The sequence below is a fragment of the Notamacropus eugenii genome, chromosome 2, assembly GCF_028372415.1.
Source record: "Notamacropus eugenii isolate mMacEug1 chromosome 2, mMacEug1.pri_v2, whole genome shotgun sequence".
Taxonomy (NCBI): domain Eukaryota; kingdom Metazoa; phylum Chordata; class Mammalia; order Diprotodontia; family Macropodidae; genus Notamacropus; species Notamacropus eugenii.
In genome coordinates, this window is record NC_092873.1 from 426781308 (window position 1) to 426799821 (window position 18514).

At 41.7% G+C, this 18514-nt stretch overlaps 1 protein-coding gene across 1 annotated transcript; it reads left to right on the forward strand.

Moving 5' to 3' along the window:
• The first annotated feature begins 10601 nt into the window (after positions 1-10601).
• SLC30A1 (solute carrier family 30 member 1) lies at positions 10602-18034 on the forward strand. The gene is made up of 2 exons (XM_072647906.1): positions 10602-11310; positions 13030-18034. Exons 1-2 carry the CDS (start codon positions 10674-10676, stop codon positions 13923-13925), a joined length of 1533 nt encoding a protein of 510 aa, XP_072504007.1. The 5' UTR covers positions 10602-10673; the 3' UTR covers positions 13926-18034.
• The last annotated feature ends 480 nt before the right edge of the window (positions 18035-18514 follow it).

The following is an 18514-nucleotide window of genomic DNA, read 5'->3' on the forward strand; positions in this document are numbered from 1 at the left end:
TCCTTTTAATTCCAGTGCCTTGCCTCTGTTGATTATTTCCTATTTATTCTGCATATAGCTTGCTTTGTATATATTTATTTGCATGTCGTTTCCACCATTAGATTGTGGACTCCTTGAGGGCAGGGAACTAAATAACTACATGATGCTTTTGGTATTCTCAGCTTTTGGCACGGTACCTAGTATATTGCAGATGTTAATATTGATTGATTGATGTGACAAAGAAAAAAATCAATGAAACTAGTATTAAATTATGTGTATGCATATATATTTACCTATTATAAAGGTATATATTTTCTGCCTTTTAAGAGCATATGATACAAAGTACACCACCATAAACAGAGCACAGAGAATATGTTCCTAGATAAATAAATAATGGAATAAGTAATTTCCTTTGGAATACCTATTAGACAAAGCTCATTATACCAAATACCAGCACGAAAAAAAAAATCTGTGAATGTGAAACAAAAAGATTTATGATTCCCATCTGGTGGCCCACTTCTTTCAAGCTAAATTCAACACAACAAAATTCCAGCGTACCAAAAGAATTAGAACATCCCCCTTGGAACTGTTTATAATGTAATGAGTTTTGAACTGAATTTGAACAGCAGCCTTGAGTTGAGGCTCCCTCAGACAGAAGAGTGGAATGTTGGGATTGGAGGGTTCCATGGCTGTTGGCACAGGCAGTTGGGCATGGGACTACTTCAAAGTAGAAAACTGTCAGCTTTATAATAGCATTCATTGTCACCTTATAAGTACAGTAGATTTCAGAGAATTCATGACCTTTGTTGCCTACTGCAGTGAGGGTATCTTAAAAACTAGATCATGAATCACAGGACCTGGGTTCAAATCCAACCTTTGTACTTTCTACCTACAAGAGTTAATAATTAACCTTGAGACCTCAGTTTCCTTAGCTGTTAAATGAGAGGGTTGAACCTTATGACCTTTAGCATCCCTTCAGATCTAAAATCTTGACTTTTATGATATTACAGCTTTCAATAGTAGAATCAAATGTTTATTGAGCATCTATCATATGAAAAACACTGTGCTGAGTACTAACGACATAAAAAATGAAACGCGACAACCCCAGCTCCTTACTGAATAGCCCAGGGCAAGTCACATAAGCTCTCTGAGTCTCAGTTTTATCCTCTGAAGATGGACAGGTATCAAATAATCTCTAATATTCTATAAGGCCCATGAGTTTGTGATCTAGCTGAGAAGAGATTACATAGAGTTTAGGGGCACGGACATAAAAGAGAAACACTCTCAAGTAGCACATAAGTATAACTATCTGTTAAAGATAAATGCCACAGTAAGTCAGAAGGAGAAATTACCATCGGTTGAGACATGCAGTTGGAACTTGAGTTAAGATCTTAAAAGGATGGCTGGGATCTGAGAAACAGTGGAGAGGGTATTCTATCCATTTATTCATCCAATAAAAATTTATTGAGTACTTGTCTGGAGTCTTAAGGTGATAATCTGAACAAAGATGGAAAAGTAGGTAGTCTGGTGGTGATACTGGTGAATGCACCAATTTGGCTTGAGTTGAGGGTTCATGTAGTGGAGCAATGGGTGGTAAGTTTAGAGAGGAAGACTGAGGCCAGATTGTGGAATACCTTACATACTAAGCTAAGGAATTTGGACTTTATAATATAAAAAATGGAGGAGATACTTGAAACTTTTTGAGCAGGAGAGTGACATAGGCAAAGGAGTATTTTAGTAAGATTATACCTAAGAGGAGAAATTGGAGGTGGAAAGACCATTATGACATTTCAGTTATGAAGTGATAGGGACTTCTGAGTAGGATGGTGGTGATCAGAACGGAGAAGAAGGGACAAATTCAATAGCCATTTTTGAGGCTGAATTAACAGAATTGCTTGGCAACTCAGTTAACTTTCCATTCTACTTTTATGTAAACTCACCCCTAGTTTTCCACTATACCTCCCTAGATACCACACCAAGATGAATCAGAGAGATTAGGCTGCTGTTCTTTGCCTAAAATGGACAGCCACTTCTTTTTTCCATTTGAGGTTTTGTACTTACAGTACCTTAGATCAGCAGGGGTCTGTCATGTATTCACCTATCCGTCTGACTGTAGGTCAGTTGTAGGATATTTTAGTCACTGAGGGTTCTCTCTGGAATCATGTGTGACACAAAGAAATTAAATCAGTGGCTGATATCTGATGACAAGCCCTGTTGGCAAGGGGAGAAAATCAGCTATAGAGCCATCAGAATGTCAAGCCCAACTTAAATCAGTAACAGAGAGGTTCAGAACTGAAATGACTATGAAGCTATCATGAAATTGCTTCTTTGATATAGGGCAAGTACATGGCATGGTAAATAGCACCCTGTATTTGGAATCAAGAAGACCTGAGTTCAAATTCTGCCTCAGACCCTTATTAGCTGTGTGACCCTGGGCAAGTTACTGAACCTCTCTCAGCCTCAGTTTCTTCATGTGTTAAATAAAGATAGTAATAGCATCTACCTCACAGAGTTATTGTGAGGACTAAATGAGGTAATATATGTAAAGTGCTTGGCAAACCTATTAAATGCTAGCCACTTATTATGATGATCTACTAATTAGTCAGCAAAAGGCAGATGGTAGCTTCTCACCTCCCACCCACTCTACTGCTGTTACTGCATTTCAAATATTAAACACCTTTTATTCTTCAAGTCTTTTAGGATCCCTGTCATTACTGAGTAGTAATGCCTGATGGAGAAGGCATTTCCTGTTAGGTAATAAGAGCTTTGAGTTAGGGGACCCTCAACCTTGCAAGGGGCCCTCAGCCCAACCCAAATTATTAAGGAACCCCAGGGCACCCTGGTTCTTAAGAATGTTGAAAATATGACTAAAAACCGCAAAATAATTATCTACTTATGCACTAAAAAAAGTGAAAACAAAATGTTTATTCACAGTTGGAATCTGATCAGCTTCAAGAATTTTTTTTTCAGGGAGGACAAGACAATTAACTTAATTTGCAAGGGTGAAAAACACCCTTTTGAAAGTAATGTTGTCTCTGTGAAGTAATAACTGCCTTTCAGGGTGGGCTAAGATGGATGCAAACTTTTGCATCTAATTACCAGGCTCTGAGAGCAAGATTCTAACTTCTGGGAAGGCTATGAAAGAATGAAGGGGAAACAATGGATAGACAATCTGCAAACAAATAAATCACTAGCAAGAAAGTGAAATATGCATTCAAGTTAGAGAATTAGGTCGGAAAGCTCAAATAGAGATCCATTCTCTTCAGATGTGTAACATCTTCACAGCCAATGGGGATCGGCAAAAGGGAATACTAGCCCCAAACTGTGTACACCTCCAGAATTTGGGGACAAGGTTAAAAAAGAATAAAGCAGCTTCTCAGACAATTTGTAAACGTGTAGCTGATAAAAACCAAGGTTCTTATCAAGGTGTCTCCATTGAGGCTTCCTTATAATTCTGCTCAAAGGACCAGGCTTGCTCCTAAATTTCATCAAGGTGATTAGGCTTTTTTTCTTTTTCTCTTTGGTCCGCTTACTATCTTTGTGACTTTTCCTCTTTGGACCTCAGTTTCTCCATCTGTAAAATGAGAGGATAGGGCTAGATGACATCTTAGGTCCTTTCCAGATATAAATCTATGATCTTATGCCTGGTAATTTCATTGGTATCTCCACCAATGCTGATTGGCAAGTCTCCTGTAATTTATGGTCTCAAGTAGTTGGCTGGGATGTTCAGAGGTTAACTGACTTGTCAAGGTTACACACCTAGCATATCTGGGAGGCATGACAGAGGCCCAAGTCTTCCTGTCTCCAAGGTTGTCCTGTATCCACTATGCCAGGGTGCCTCTCCCAAAATGTAATGGAGCTAAATATAAATTAAATATAATAACATATAACATAATAATATGAATAATAAGTTAAATTAAACATAAATTAATGAAAATATAATAACTAATATGAAATATACTGCAACCACCCAACCACCTCCCATCCTAATGGAAAAAGTAAAACACATGGAGTTCAGGGTCCCTGTTTTGAATCCAGCTTCAACACGTACTAGCTTTGTGATCTGGGTAAAGTCACTTTTTTGAACCTCAGTTTCTCATAATAATAGTTATAAACTTGACAAAGATTTTGTGGGGAAAGTGCCATGTAATCTTTAAACTATTTGAATGATGACTGTCTCCTTCATTTTATAGATGAGGAGAATGAGGTACATAACTATTAAATGACTTGCCCAAGCTCACACAGTTAATTAGTGGCTGAGATGGGAGCAAAGTACAGGTCCAGTCTCCCAGTTCCCAAGTGTGTTATATTTTTTATCATATTCTTCTGAAAAGACACTAGTTTTTCATATGATGAAATGAAAAAACTTGTGTATAGGCACATGAAGTTCTCAATACCACATGAGATAGAACAAGGCAGAAGGACTCTACATGTGTCCCTAAAAGCTGGCAATTTGACCTATGACATTATTTTGATAGTTATATAACATCTTTTGAAAATAGCAATACTTTTCACTGGGGGTTTACCCTGTGTGAATCAATTCCTTTAATATTATTTAACAAGATTAGTAGATGCTCCCATGCATGTTTCATTTCCACACAGTGTGTAGGCTAACACTTCCTATTTACCCTTACCTAGAATTCTCTGGCTTAAAGCACAAATAAATAAAAACAACCCTTTGTCTCAGGCTTTTCACTGTACATTCCACTCTCCGTGTTATTCCTGTTTCCCCTTTGTAATGAACAGTTTCCTGCTTTGACCCATTTCTTTCTTACGGTTTCCCTTCTCAACGCCTTCGTGTTCTTTCTGTACTTTGTTATTTCATTGTTACTTGTTTGTTTCAGTCCAGGGCCTATTCCCTCCAGGGGCAGCCAAAACTCAAACGGTGACCTTTAGGTCTGGTTGTCCGAGACGGGAGTTTACATTTGTAACAAGTGCCCACGGACCCTTCAGAAAGAGAACCTCCACTAATCGGCCCCCAGAAACTATCTTTCTGCGCAAATTTAATGGTCAAAAGTTGAATTTTAAAGAGTGTCTTAAGCTACACCCTAAATTTAACTACTGTATAATCTTCCAAGGAGATCTGAATTTTTATATGGTTTTCTTTCCCCACAGCAGCTTTCCTCTGTCCAGTTATGGGTTGTTGTTATCCAGGGATTCAGATTTTTTAAAAAATAGAATCTTTTCAAACTATTACTGAAGGTTCCATCCAACTGATTACAGACCAGATGTGCAGTGAGTGGCTCACAGTACTCAGGAGGAATAGGGTTCTCATACATCTTTTTTTGGAGTTAGTCAGTAGGTCAATAAATAATAACTGCCTTCTATGCGCCAGGCACTGTGCTAATCACTGGGGATGCAAAAAAGAAGCAAAAGATGGTCTCTACCCTCAAGGAGCTCACAATCTAACAGGGGGAGACAAGGAGAAAAATATGCCAACAAGTCATACACAGAGCAAGCAGGAAATAAATGAGAGAGAAAGTCCTAGAATTAAGGAGTTGGAATGACTTCTGTAGAAGGTGAGGTTTTAGTTGGGATTTAAATGAAATGAGGAAAGCCAGGAGACAGAGACAAGAATGGAGAGCATTCCAGGCATGAAAGACAGATGCAGAAAATGTCCAGAGCTGAGAAATGGAGTGTCCTGTGGGATTCAGAACCCAGGACTCACCTGAAGCCCAGAGGCTGATTAGTACTGATAACCTTGACATTCATTCATCCAAAAAGGCAGTTATCTTTTTCCATAAAAAGGAACATTTTCCCTATTTTTTGGGGTGAGGTGATACTTAATCAATGTGAATTTTCAGTGAGTTAAAGAAAAGTCTGTCAGATAAGAAAATGGGGTCTGGGAGCTCTAGTTAACCTGGAGGATTGTTCAGTGTAGAAATGAACTGAATTACTTGGCTGCTTTGGAAGTGTAATCTCACATTTAATACATTTGGGCTATGTCAATAAGACATTTAACTGACAAGGGGTAAGTTAAGTGAGCTAGAATGCGGACTGGACCTGTGATTTCACTAATTTATTCTTTAGTGAGGACACTCCTTTTATCACTACAAGTCAGCAAGAACCAGCTCTGCATTTTATAATCTTAGAGAGCTGCCTGGAGGACCTGAAAGGTCAGGTGATTTGCCCACGGTCACACAGCCAGTATACATCAGTGGCAGGGCTTGAACCAGATCTTCCTGACTCCAAGTCTGTCTCTCTAAACCATACTAGTGCTCTTTTTGCCTACTTCATTACCAAATAACCAACTGGACTGATGGATTGAAAAAAAGTGGAAAGAGCACTGGAATTGAAGTGTGAAGGCCTGGCCTCCAATCTGAGCTTTGCCAGTTACTACCTGGTTGACTTTAGGCAGGATCTTCACTTCTCTGGGCCTCACTTTCATCACCTGTTCAATTAGAGGGTTGGACAAGTGGAAATTCTTAATAATCCTATCATTTGTAGATTTGTAGCTGCTAATCACTTGGCATTAATCAAGCTCTACTATGTGTCAGGCACCATTTTAAGCAGTAGGGAAGCTAAGAAAGGCCAAACCCCCTTACCCCCAAGAAAAATAGCCCCTGCTCACAAAGAGCTCACTCTCATGGGGGAGTCAACATGCAAACAACGATGTACAAATAACATATATAGTGTGCATGTTAAATTGGGAGTGGTCTTGAAAGAAGGCACAGAGACTAAGGAGGGTTGGAAAGGTTTGTTGTTACAGAAGATAGGACTTTCGCTGAGACTTGGAAACCAGGGAAGCCAGGAAGCAGAGATGAGGAGAGGGGCATTCTAGACCTGGGGGATAGTTGGTGTAAACACCATCTACAGATGTAGAGTTTAGGGAACAGCAAAGAAGCCAGTATCACTGAATATGCAGAGCAGAGTAAGGTGAAAGATGACTGGAAAGGAAGAAAGGGAGAAGCTTAGGAAGGACTTTGAAAATCAGACTATGTATTTGAACCACTGGAGTTTATTGAATAGAAAGGTAGCATGATCAGACCTGAATTTCAGGAAGATCAATTTAACAGCTGAGGGGAGGCTGGATTATTGTGGAGAAGAGATTTGTCAGTAAAAACACCTAGCAGGCTGTTTCAATAGGCCAGATGTGATGGGGGCCTGAACCAACATGGTGGTAGTGTGAGAAGTGAGAAGAGGTTCTCTAGTAAAGGTGAGTTACACTAGGTCTTGACAAACTATTGGATACAGAGGGTGTTTTAACACTCAGGAACATGAGCATACCAGAAGTCAGTCAACAAACCCTTTTTAATTGATCACTAGGTACATTTACTGTGGTAAATGCTATGGAGCTAGAAAAAGGCAAAAACATACTTTTTCTCTTTAAAGAACTCACTTTCAGAAACTACAGTGAAAATGAAACTTATTGTCAAGGAGAATGATGATTGAAATTCCCTATCTAGGAAGTCTCTTGTATATAACCTCAAACCTTTGAGTATCTGTGCAATTTTTATTAATATTCTTCCAGTTTAGGAAGGGCCTAACTTTGGAAGGGCCGTTACTCATTTCCTAGCTATTTATGTTTTTTTGCTTCCCCTAAATGGCCCTGGCCAAACCTATAAATTCTCATGTAAACTCTGCATATGGGCATGATGGGCCCAGGTTACCTTAAAGGAGGATTTCACAATTCATGGCTCAAATCCATTCCCAGAATCTTGGGATAGTCTCAGTAATCTGAACTGCACGTCAGTTCATAATGTCCCAGAGGCAGGTTTTATTATAACTACAATAATTGAAGAAAGGGGATAGAGAGGAAGGTAGGCACACACGCGTGCGCACACACACACACACACACACACACACACACAAAACACAAAACCATAAACATTTTACTATGACCCTAAAATGCATACAATCTCCAAATGAATATTTCTGGAAGTCACAATCTAAATAGCAAAAACAGTTCTAGTTAAGGCCCTTTCTAGGGATATAGCTTTTTAAGTCTAACAGAGAAATCCTTTTCTACCTTTTCTGTCTGGGGTCAGAGGATCTTCCCTTAGACACTCCTCAGAATTTTCCATTCAATCTGATATAATTCAATTCAGCAAACACTAAATTATTACTAGACCACAGTTACGATGTAGTTTATAGAATGCTGCCTGGAATCAGGAAGACGAGCTTGAATTTGACCCTGGATACTCACTTACTTGTGACCCTTGGCAAGTCACTTAACCCTTCTCAGCTTCAATTCCCTCACAAAATGTGGATAACAGCACCTACTTCACCGGTGAGGATCAAATGAGATAATAATACGTGAAGCCCTTTGCAAGTCTTACACCACCACATAAATGTTAGACATTCTTACTATTCACTAGTTGTTTTGTTTTTTTTTAATGACTTAGTTCCAGACCTCAGGGAGCTTAAAATCCAGTTGGGAGGATGAAACCTAGACAAATAACACTAACCCAAGTTAGAGTGTGATTCAGACATAGAAGTCAAGCAGAGTCACAATAAGATGAAATAGCTATGTGAAGGAGAGATCGGGGAAGGCAGAGATAAGTTATTTAATCTCCTTGGTGTTCAGTCCAACCATAAAACCGGTGGTGGGGGCCCCTCTATCTATGACCCTAGTTTAATTTGGGGAGTGAATCATAGACAAGTAGAAGGTACAGGAAAACTTTGGCCTAGGAGGTGGCTCTCAGAGCTGAGCCATCAAGGAAGTTGAAAACTGGGAATGAAGGTGAATGAGTGCCATTGTGGAGTGTCTGAAGAAAAGAGATTGTTGAAGGAGAAGAGAAAAGACTTAGCAACTGATTAGATTTGGGAATGGGGCAGTGTGAAGGACAGAGGGGTCAGAGGACTGAGATTTCAAGTCTGGGTGACTGAAAGGATGGGAGGTAACCCCTACAAAAGTAAGGAAGTCAGAGTGAAAAGCAGGATTAGGAAGGAATTCCCTTTGGACATGATGAATTTGAGGTGCTGGGAGGACTTCCCTCCTGATGGTGTAAGCTAGAAGTGTAAGCTACTGTATGTTCTTGTTTTGTATCTCCAGTTCCTTGCACATAGCGGGCACTTAATGTTTGTTGAAAGGAACCCCTACCTATAATTGGAGATGTCCCCAATCCATGTTCCCACAGATGAAACTTTTTCTGAATCAAAATGAACATACGAAGAAAAAGAAAACTTGGGAAGTGATTACTTGTCTGAGAAAAACTCATCAGATCCATTTAAAAAACAGATTTATAGGCGTATGGGATTTTCTCTGGAATCAGGGAGGGCTCTGAAAGCCTGGTTTGGTTACCTTCCTTCCACCTGTGTGCGTGCCTTCACCTCGAGGCCCGTTTCCTCACCTGTAAAAATGAGAGGGTTGAAAGAGGGCATAGGGGGTAGTAGATTTAGGAGCAGAAGGGCTCCTTTTCGGTCTTCTGGACGAATCTGCACATTTTATAGATGGGAAAGCAGAGGTAAGACGGCTGCTCTAAGACGGCACCCTGCAGGCACCGGGACACTCATTCACGTTGGTTGGATACGTCTCAGTCCTTTCCAAAGGACCTTCCGGTCCACACTTGGCTACCACCCCAGGTCTTCCTTCCCACGAGCCTCCCTCCGCAGCCCCGGAGAGTCCAGCCCCGCGCCTGACTGACAGCGACTGCCCTGCCCTTCCCCACGTGGACCGGGCTTTGGAGGACCAAAGTCTAGCGGTTGCCTTGGGAGACACTAGTCCCTGCGAGGGAGAGCAGGAGGACGACGAGACGAGTGTCCTTAGCGCGGGGACCTGGAGGCACTCGGGGCGGCCGCGGCCCGCACCCCGTCTGGAAGATTCTCACCACCACCCCTCTCCTTCCCACTGCACCCGGCCTTGTTCCACACGCCCCCCACGCCACCGGCTGCACCCGGCAACCCCAACCCTACACCCGGCGCCGGGAAGGGAAAGCCCCACCCCCATCGATTCGAGCGGCGACTCCGCCCCCCTCCCGCCCCGCGAAGCCGTCACCCAATAGTCAACTCTCAGGGGCGGGGCAGAGTGTCTGTCGTGAGGGCATCTTGGCGAATGGGGAGGCTGGTGGGCGGGGCGACGGGGACAGTGTCACGCACGGGTCCGTGTGAAAACGGGGGTTCCGAGTGCAAAGCAAAGTTTTTTTGTAAACCGTCTGCAAAGGCGGGGGGGGTTAAGAGAGAGCCCGAGACGGGGCCGAGTGCAGCCGCCGTCGCCTCCCTCTCCTCCTTCTCGCTTCTCCCTTCCGCCGCCGCCGCCTCCTTCTCTCCGGCTCTTACGCTCGTCCGTGGCCAGAGCCAGACCGGGGATTCGCGGGATCGAGGAGCCCTCAGTCCGGAGTCCCCGCGGCCCCAGATGCCCGGCCCCCTCTCCTCACCCGGCGTCGTCGCTGCCTCGGCCCCCGCCCTCTTCCCTCCGCTCGGCTCCGGGCGCCGGCTTCAGCTGCCTGTCGCCTCCGCCGCCGCCCCTTTGGAAGGGAGCGCTGGGGCTTCTGTGGGCTTGAGCTCCGGCTCCTGCTCGGGCTCGGAGGGGAGCTCCAGGCGCTCAGCCGGGCCCCTCGGGGTCTTCTCCTCCTAGCCTCGGAGGGTTTCGGCGCTAGTAGTTGAGAGGAAGGTCGGTTTCCCGGGGCTCGCGGCCGCCCCGGCCGGCCTTGGTACCGCGCGGGGTCGCCCTCGCCGGGGCACCTCCCCGGCCCGCCCGCGGGCTCCGCTCTCGCTGCGCAGGGCCCATCCCGGGCTTGACGGGTCCCGCAGCCATGGGGTGCTGGGGTCGGAACCGGGCCCGGCTGCTGTGCATGCTGTCGCTGACCTTCCTGTTCATGGTGCTGGAGGTGGTGGTGAGCCGGCTGACCTCGTCGCTGGCGATGCTCTCGGACTCGTTCCACATGCTGTCCGACGTGCTGGCCCTCATCGTGGCCTTGGTGGCGGAGCGCTTCGCCCGGCGGACCCAGTCCACCCAGAAGAACACGTTCGGCTGGATCCGGGCCGAGGTGATGGGCGCCCTGGTGAACGCCATCTTCCTGACCGGCCTCTGCTTCGCCCTCCTGCTGGAGGCCATCGAGCGCTTCATCGAGCCCCACGAGATGCAGCAGCCGCTGGTGGTCCTCGGGGTCGGCGTGGCCGGGCTCGTGGTCAATCTGCTGGGGCTCTGCCTCTTCCACCACCACAGCGGCTTCGGGGACGGGGACAGGCCCCGCGGGAGCGGCCACGGCCACTCCCACGGGGGCCACGGCCAAGGCCACAGCCTCTCCAAGGGGGTCCGGGGCAAGAGCGGCCGCGGCGGGGGCACCAGCGGCAGTGTGACCGAAGGCGAGCGGGCCGCCGACGGGGAGGAGACCAACAACTTGGTCATCAACAGCAGCAGCGCGAACGGAATGAAGCTGGACCGAGCAGGTAAGGAAGGAAGGAAGGCCCGCCCCGCGCTCCCCGCGGGCCGGGGGCTCGGGAGCCGCTGCTGACCCGCGCCCCGGCCCTGGGAGCCAGGGGAACGGGGTCCCGCACCGCCCTCTGCTGTCGGACGCGGGCGCAGCCGGCCTCCCTCCCCTAGCCTTTCCCCCACGTGGAGCGTCTTGACATCCCCTGCCCACCCGGCACACACCCACCCAAGCGGGGGAGGAGTGCTGGATATTTCAGGAGGAAGACACCTGGCTTCCTTCCAGTCCTGGCTCTGCCACTCGCTGCGGGGCGGGGGAAGAGAGCAAATAAATCACCCACCTTCCCTGGGCCCGAGATTGCCCCCCTTTAAAAAGAAGGATGCTGGACCGGCAACCTCAGGTTAAGCCAATAAGCATTGTTTGCGGGGCACGGTGCTGAACTGCGAGGGGGAGACGGGGAGTCACTGCCCTCAGGGAGTTCACGTTCTCTTGGGTGGTGGAGACGTGCAAAGAACTAGATACAAGCCAAATGATAGGTGGATGGATGGATAGACAGACACAGATAGATAGATAGATAGATGGAAAATTGGTGTAATTTGGAGAAGGAATTTAAGCTGAGACTTGAAGGAAGCAGGGAGGTAAAGGTGTGGGAAGGAGAGAGCATTCAAGGCATGGGGACCAGGAAAGAGGAGGTGTGGGACGGAGTCGGTACCCTGTGCCAGAAATTGTAAAGAATTCCAGCGTTGATGAAGGGCAGAGTATGGGATAGCGATAGCTTAAGGTCCTCCCCAGTTCTGATATCCTATGATCCTGTGATTACAAGAGGGAAACAGATAGTGGCAGCTGGGTTATCTCTAGGACTTGACTCTTGACAGTAGTTAGTCCACACTGAGCCAAGTTCGGGGCTGGCCATGATGTGTTTAGCAAAAGCCCTTTTGGGGGATGGTGGCATGTTTCTTTCTGGATGATGGGTTTAATTTCCCATCCTATCTGGGGAACTGAGGAAAAACTCTGTTAGTTTTTCCATTCAACAAGCATTTGGTTAAAGGTTTTCTTTTATGAATAGCAATGTGTGTGGTTCAGTTCATCCCTAGTCTTGTGAAATCATTTCTGATTTTACCTCTCTGAGCATTCTCAGTCTGATGGGCCCAAATGAGTGACTTCATAATCATCCTAAAACAAAAGCCATGATATCTCATCCTTTTTAATTACGGATTATCATCGAAAAGATAGGGTTAAATGATTTGTCCAATCCTCAGTCTCCTTAAATGCCCTCTTTGAATGAATGATATAAACTGACATTGGTTTTAAGTTTCAAGGTATCAGGAAAATGATACCAAACAAACCAAATGATTCCAAACAAACCTGGAATTGAGTGTTCAGTGGTCACTTTAATAGTAGGTTTTTCTACATAGTTGGATAGCCCTCAGATTTGCCTTTTTATTCCTGCAGGTCTGTAGAGATCTTTGCTGAACATTTTTTTGTTGTTGTTAAACAAGGCCCCCCCTCCTTAATAAGGGAAAGAGGCAGAATTAATTTAATGATTTAATAAGTATCCATTCAGAGAAACTATAGCCAAGGTTATGCCCATCCATATGTATCAATTTATATTTTAGGGGCACGAAAGACCATCTAGGCTGTTATCATTGATCTTAACACCCAAAAAGCAGTTCTGAGACTATAAATTTTGTGTGAACCTTTTCTAAATGTGTGGTAATAATTTTGCATCTCTTTGTAGAGGAACAAGCCAGAGATCGTGCAATGGATGTTCAAGTTAATGGGAATCTTATGGGTGATGATTCAGACAATTTAGATTCCGAAGATGAAGATAATGGTGGACAGCTTAACATGCGTGGAGTTTTTCTACATGTCTTTGGAGATGCCTTGGGTTCAGTAATTGTAGTGATAAATGCCTTGGTCTTTTTCTTTTCTTGGAAATCTTGTTCTGATGGACTCTGTAAGAACCCATGTATCGATGAGCCCTGCCAGGCATTTGTAGGTCTGCTTAATAGTACTGGACCAGTAGAAGAAGCTGGTCCTTGCTGGGTGCTATATTTAGACCCAACTCTTTGTCTTGTGATGATTGGCATACTTCTTTACACCACTTATCCATTACTTAAGGAATCTGCCCTTATCCTTTTGCAAACTGTACCTAAACAAGTAGATATCAGAAATTTGAAAATGGAACTTCGAAATGTTGAAGGAGTTGAAGAAGTTCATGAATTGCATGTTTGGCAGCTTGCTGGAAGCAGAATCATTGCCACTGCTCACATAAAATGTCACGACCCTGCGTCCTACATGGAGGTGGCTAAAACTATTAAAGACGTTTTGCACAATCACGGAATCCATGCCACTACCATTCAGCCTGAATTTGCTAGTGTAGGTGCTAAATCGAGTGTTACCCCATGTGAACTTGCCTGTAGAACTCAGTGTGCATTGAAGCAGTGTTGTGGGACCGCACAAAAAACCAATTCTGGAAAGGAAACAGAAAAGAGTTCTGCAGTTAGCATTTCTTGTTTAGAACTTAGTGACAATTTAGAGAAGCAGCCCAGGAGGACTAAGACTGATAGTATACCTGCTGTTATGATAGACATAAAGAAGATGCCAAACAAGCAACCAGAATCATCTATGTAAGTTTGCAAAACGTGATGTTCAACTTGTTTTCATCTATGAGAGGAAGAGACTCTCCATTGAAATCTTAAGTTGCCAAGTAGTGTACTTGTTGAAGTCCTTGTTTTGGTCACACTGTTTAATTCTATTTTTGTAAGAACATAATGGAATTGCATAACACAAAGTTTTATATTACAGCTTTGTGATTGTCAATGCACAGTACAGCTATGCTGTAACAATTTTGGAAAGCCAGTTTTAACACTATGTTACATTTTTTGTTAAAAGTAAGTATAAACCTTGTTATAACATAATGATACTTTTGATTTCAGTTTTCCCATAGCAAAACTTAATTGGGGATAAATAAATTAAAATTAATTTGTTACTAGAACTTCTTCTCTGCTTTGTCTTTCCCCTCACCCAGTGTTTTACTTTTATTTGAAATTTCTTGATGAAACTTGAAATAGTATTTTTTTCCTTACTTTAGATTAATATTTCCCATTCCCCTTTTGGAATTATCACATAGCATAATGGTAGCATTTTTTTTAAACCGACTCATGGATGTTAATGGGAAAAGTTATTCCATTTTTTTTCCATGTGGAGCAATTTTATCATTTTACCAAGACAAAGATCAATTACTATCTTGTATTAAGTTCTGTTCTTTATTGCTGAGTATTATTCCAGTTGAAATGTGAGTCAGTTAATGAGAAACTGCATTTTATACACATAATAGGGCGTTTGAAGAATATATAAGTTCACCCAATTGAACATCACTTAGATTCTTTTATAACTTGTTAATGTTTGGAAGAACATTTGAATTGTTTAAAAACTTTCAATAGATGCATTAAACACTTGTCTTTAAAGAAATTATGAATATGTACATTATATAGAGATGTTCACCAGCATTGTTTATGTTTGAAAGAAGATTGAAGGCTCGAAAGTTTACTCACAAAGTATCTATGTATAACAAAAGATATTTTAACAGTTGTTAAATGTAATTTATTTAACTCTTTAATAGGTGTCTCAAAAATGCTGTTGTCTCAAATTATTTCATGGCATCTATCCCCAAACAGATTTAGAAGAAAAATGTATTTAAAACAGTGTTTTTATTTCTTTGTGAGTCATGTATTAGGGAGAAAAAAATTAGGAGATTAATATCACTTGAGTATTAAATCCTTTAAAAATTCATAATTAAAGCTGGCCTCTCACTTCTGTAATGTCTTGTCATTGCTCAGGTCTTCCAACAGTGACTTACTTTGAATATATACTATAACCTATTTGTGAGTTGGCTGAACTATTCCTGAAATGGCTTTTAACTTATTGCTGTTCCTTTTAAGTACAGTTAGTTAAATAGTATTTAAGAAGTTTAAAAAAAATTGTCTTGATTGGAGGAATCATTATGCTTTTATATTAAGTGTAGATTTTTTTTTTGTCTGTAATGAGATTTATATTGATGGACATCAGTTATCATACATAGAACTATTTTGCCCAGGAGCATTGTGTCCTGACTACTTCAGTTGCTTTTATAGATGACTACTTTTGGGAATGCCTTTTTGAATTAGAAAACAGTTTGCTATTTAAATGCAAAGTTTAAGATAAAGATCTTGAAAAAAGACTGGAATTAGAAATTTCTTTTTTAGTGTATGATTCTTATAGTAGCCAGCATAGGTTTTCCCTTTCTAGTGTATGCCTGTTGCTGGCAATGGGCTTATTACTTTTTTTTTAACAGGACATGTTAATAGACAGCGTATATTTCATTAAGAATGAGAATGATTTGTGCTTGAATAACAATGGGAACACAGTTTATAAATTCAGGTTTGCTAAAATGGGCCAAAACTGTAACCTGCCAATTGGGGTCTCTTAATACTATTTTGCTGATGTCACCCTCATTCAGGTGATAATTTCTAAATTAATAGGTATCTTTAACTTTTGTGTAAATTTGAGTCTTTTTGACACAAAATGGGGGAGTCTCATTATGTGGGTAAACAAGAAGAAAGCTGCTAATTGTACCGTTATCATGTGCATTCCTGGATTTACCATTTTAAACCATAGAATATTAAGGAATTTCACAGCCAAGTTTATATTTTGTAAACTTTTCAGTAATGATACACAAAGATAACTAGGAAAATATCTTAACATCCAAGAAGCGTTCTCTGAACGAATGCACTATAATAGAGTCTGCTAAAGAATTGAGGTTTTAAAAATGTAAGCACAGGACAAGGGCTATGTTTTTCTCAGAAAAGTAACCTGTAGGTCTAGTTATCTGGTTTTTCATAACTTGTTTTAAAGTAGTTTATATATAATGCATAAAGTGGTACCCTGGTGTGTTCCTTCTCAAAGTAGTTTATTTAATAGCAAAAGCAGTGGGCACTGACTCACCTTTTGAGTTTTAACGGAGAAACAGTGTTTCTCTCTACAATGCACTTTCTAACCCATGTTTTACTATTATATAAAAAGTTACATTGAAAACCATGTGGTTTGTTTTTTTGTTTGTTTTGGTTTTTGTATTTGGCATTTGAATCCCCTTTGCCTTTCTGAAAGGAAATGAGGGCACCCTCCCTCAAATTCTTAGGGCACTTGAGCCCAATATTTAAGGGGAAAAAATCCATTTTGCATTTCTGCACCAGTTCTATCGCCTTGTTTTTTAAGCTGGCTTTTCCTTTGTGAGTAAGATCAGTGAGTTTATGATATGGACGCTTACTTTTGTCTGTTGTCTCTTGTAGAAAAGGAGGCACTTTATGTGCCTGAATTAAAACCAATCTGGAAAAAAAATTTTCCAAGCCAAATGCAGCCTTAAGGGAGAGTAGATTCTCCATTGTGACATTTTAGCTTGTGTGATTGCTGAATTAGTGGGTTTGGAGTACTCTTCTACATTAAGAAAGATATGAATCATAAAAATTATTTTTACTCATTGTATTTGAATGTCTTTTTGGGGGGAAGGGAAAAGGGGGGAAATGCCATGTTTTTGAGGCAAGCAATTTGAGTAGAAATTTTTTTCCCCATCAAGTACCCCATTGAAAATCATTATCAAAGAAGGGGTGCTATATTGTAAGGGAAACTTTTTGTTAACTTGCTGTTAATTTTGAAAAGCTTCTATTTAAATTAATGTTTATGTTTGTGTTTTTCTAAAATTAGAAACTTGAGAACATTGAAGGAAATAAGGATATAACATGAAAATACTTAAAGTGGGATAACAGTTGATTTGGAGATTTATTTGAATGCTAATACTTTTTTTATAAGAAAGCGATAAATGTCACGTCTTCACCTTTTGTCTTAATGTCTTCACAAAGAGTATGAAGAAATAAATGTGGAGAGTAACTTTGTTGATGTGCTGGAGCTCTTCAAACCAGATAGAAATATTGACTTAATACTGAGTTTCAGTATAATGGTCAATCACAAAACAGTGTTAAAATTTGGTGAGGTAGCAGAAGAAACTTTCCTTCTCTCCTTTTTCTGTTTAATATTAGACCTGAGTCAAACTCGGTATTTGACCATCTCTGACAAAGAGTTCAATAGCATCATCTTGATGTAACTTTACAGACTGTATGTGGAACTGCAATTTCATTTTCCTGGCAAAACCTGGAATATCTTAGCAATCATTTTCACTGGCAAAGGGCCTCTCGCGTGTCCTGCAATTTAAACGTTTAAACCAAAAATTTTATGGTCCGGTGTCTTTGACAAAAAAGATACTGATGGGAATGTAGCATACAATTAGTATATATGGTTGTATATGACAAGTCTTGCTCAAGACACAGAAATGGCCATGTTATCATTCTGCCTTGAAACAGCACAATGAAAGTGCATCAGTGTATGCTGTGATTCTTTATGGAACTTTCATAATGTTGTCTTAGTGTCTGCTATTGCCAGCTATTTAGGCAGAATGTGGTGCAGTTTTATGCAGTTGTCATCTCACTAAATGCAGATACAAATATATTTTCTGTGTAAAATTACCGACTTTTGGTGTGTTTTTTTATATGTTTTATGACTGTACATTGTTTTCCAAAGTTGTTCCTACCTCACCATGAGGCTTTATGGATTGTTATGTATTATAAATGTTCTATATGAGACAGGCTACTGTGTTTTCCCCTCTCTCTTCTCATTTATTAAAAGTAGAAAAATAAACTAATTTTTACATACCTATTTAGTCATTTTGTGCATGCTCTTCATGCCATAAACTGAATATAAATAGGGTTGGGTCTGATCAGGAGTTGAAAGAAAAGTTACCATTTTTAATAATAAAAGTACTGTGCTAGTTGGTAGGGCATATTTGGATCAACAGGAATATTAACTAGTTGAAAATATATCTACTGTTACAAAGATGCCAAAGAAGCACCCCAGTCATCTTTGCAAGCTTTTCAATTTTGTCCTCGTGTAACAAGCAAGGTCTGAAAGAAGGCTGAGTTGGTAGGCAATCAAGTCTGTCAACATGAATTATAGAAAAAAATAGAACCCATTGCCTACCTCTTCAAGCATTTGGGGTTTGTGGCTCCTATTCAGCAACTTTAACAATTTTTTAAAAACCTGAAAAAATTTTAAAAACCTGATGAAAGTGCCCTAGGCATTAGGCAGGGACGTAAAGTTTAGATAGGACATGTGTGGTCTCTGACCTTATGGGA

Bases quoted from the DNA above. Each gene is read 5' to 3' on its own strand.
- SLC30A1 (XM_072647906.1), top strand. From the start codon at position 10,674: ATGGGGTGCTGGGGTCGGAACCGGGCCCGGCTGCTGTGCATGCTGTCG. The intron at 11,311-13,029 runs GTAAGGAAGGAA...ATCTCTTTGTAG, and splicing joins AATGAAGCTGGACCGAGCAG to AGGAACAAGCCAGAGATCGT.